Source organism: Olea europaea, chromosome 15, assembly GCF_002742605.1.
Source record: "Olea europaea var. sylvestris chromosome 15, O_europaea_v1, whole genome shotgun sequence".
In the NCBI taxonomy this organism is placed as follows: domain Eukaryota; kingdom Viridiplantae; phylum Streptophyta; class Magnoliopsida; order Lamiales; family Oleaceae; genus Olea; species Olea europaea.
In genome coordinates this window covers 30927214-30929013 of record NC_036251.1, presented here as the reverse complement: position 1 = coordinate 30929013, position 1800 = coordinate 30927214, and the positions used below count along the sequence as shown (strand labels likewise).

Sequence of the window (1800 nt, the reverse complement as noted above, 5' to 3'; positions counted from 1 at the left end):
TTCATAAGGCAATCTCCCATGGACAAAACTACAAAATGTCAAGAAAGACGTTCAATAGCTTAACTATGTCGAATGCCTCCTTCTCTTCGCTTCTTATAGTAATAAACTGGAACCTCCCCAGTTAATTTCTACTTAAAACAACAATATTGTATGACATATTTAGGCCAATAGAATGAAAAATTAAGAGATGATGCTCCTCACCTATGATATTCATCATAGTCGAAATCGTAGCCAATAGCCTGCACATAAAATATTCCATGACAAATGGTCTCTAAGCAAATCATGTTCCAATTAGCAATCACAATGAAGTAGAAAGCTAACCCTAAGGCCTGCCATTGTAGTCCCATAATTCTTGTAAAGCAGGTTACTCATATCAGAGACTTTGCTCTCTTCAATTCCAAGCTTTTCGATCATATAATCTAGAAAAGTAACACATCATAAATAAAACACCATTTCAAAATTTAACTTTATAAGTCCTACTAGACAGTGCAGCAATACTGTCTAGTTTTGTTAAGTCGACTTTATCAAACAAGCCATTAACTGCAGTACTCAAGAACAAGAAGAAACAATCTTACCTTGAATGTTTTTAAGAACTGCCGATGCCAGACCAGAACTTAGGGGGTAAAGAGTATCATCAAGATCTGAAATGTTCAAAGAATGCTTCAGTCATATTTCTCCCATGAGAAAAAAACTTAAAGATTGTCATTAAGTTAATAAACTAACCAAATAGAAGACACTCATATTTTGGCCTCTGAACCTGCATGTACAGCTCATCGTTTTCCATCTTGATCTATGTTAGGAAAAATATTGGTCAAGGTTGGCTCGCAGCTAAAGTAGAATTGAGAAAAAAGACAAATAAAAATGGACATAAATATTTACTTAGTTAAACCATTATAGGCTATTTCCATAGGAGGATTGTACTATAGTGAAAGAATTACAATAACCTTCTCTCGGAGATGACAACAATTAATATATCTCATAATAGGAGAAACCAAATAGAAAACATTCACGAGAATATTCTTCTCTATTATAAATTTATTCGTCTCTCTGATCACTACTTCTTCTCTCTTTACCTCTCTAAATTGTACATTTTCTCTTCGAACTACATCCCCTATTTATGATAAAATTTTGCCACTTACCTCATAAATGATGGCACCACAATGTCAACATAAAGCATTTTTAGTACACATTTCTCCCGAAGAGATTGAAAATTTTCAATCTTAGCATTAAATGCAAAGTGACTTGCTTCAACGAAAGTGGATTTATAGCCAACAATCTATGTATTGAGTAGATACTTGAAATATGTAAGCATCGAGTGCCAAGATAATGTAAATCCACCGAATATTAACATGAAAAATGCAATTTTTTAATCTCAATCTACAGGTTTCACGGCTGGGAAATAGATTTCTGCTTTTCTTGCACAAAAAAGAGGGAGCAGCAGAAAACCAAGCCAAGAATAAGGATAAAAGTGTCAAAGAATTTCATAGCCAATAAAGAAAACTAACTGGAAAACTGAATAAAAGTTAGAATCAACTTCATTATTAGTTAATGCATCATTAATTTAAATCCAAGAATTAATCACTTAAGTTTACATTATAATTAGAGAAAACTTGACTAAAATCACATAAGTTGGAAAACCCATCAACGAAAATTTGCATCATCCTTTATAAGTTAACATAATCTTTAGGGGCCATTCGTCGTTTCCAAGTTTCTAGAACTGTGTAAAAAGAAACACAATGGAGAAACTCAACGCACCAGAATAAGAATGGCGATTGATAAAACACGAAAGTGAAGTCTTTA

General features: G+C 33.1%; 1 protein-coding gene across 1 annotated transcript in view; it reads right to left on the bottom strand.

Annotated features, from left to right (window-relative positions):
• LOC111411549 overlaps positions 1-1459 on the bottom strand; it is a 2793-nt gene extending 1334 nt beyond the window's left edge. Inside the window, exons 1-6 of the mRNA XM_023042069.1 lie at positions 945-1459; positions 724-790; positions 576-641; positions 322-419; positions 202-239; positions 4-28 (exon numbers count right to left, since the gene is read on the bottom strand). Of these exons, the coding sequence (XP_022897837.1) occupies positions 4-28; positions 202-239; positions 322-419; positions 576-641; positions 724-790; positions 945-980 (330 nt within the window). The 5' untranslated portion in view covers positions 981-1459. The remainder of the gene's footprint in view (positions 1-3; positions 29-201; positions 240-321; positions 420-575; positions 642-723; positions 791-944) is intronic.
• Between the last annotated feature and the right edge of the window lie 341 nt (positions 1460-1800).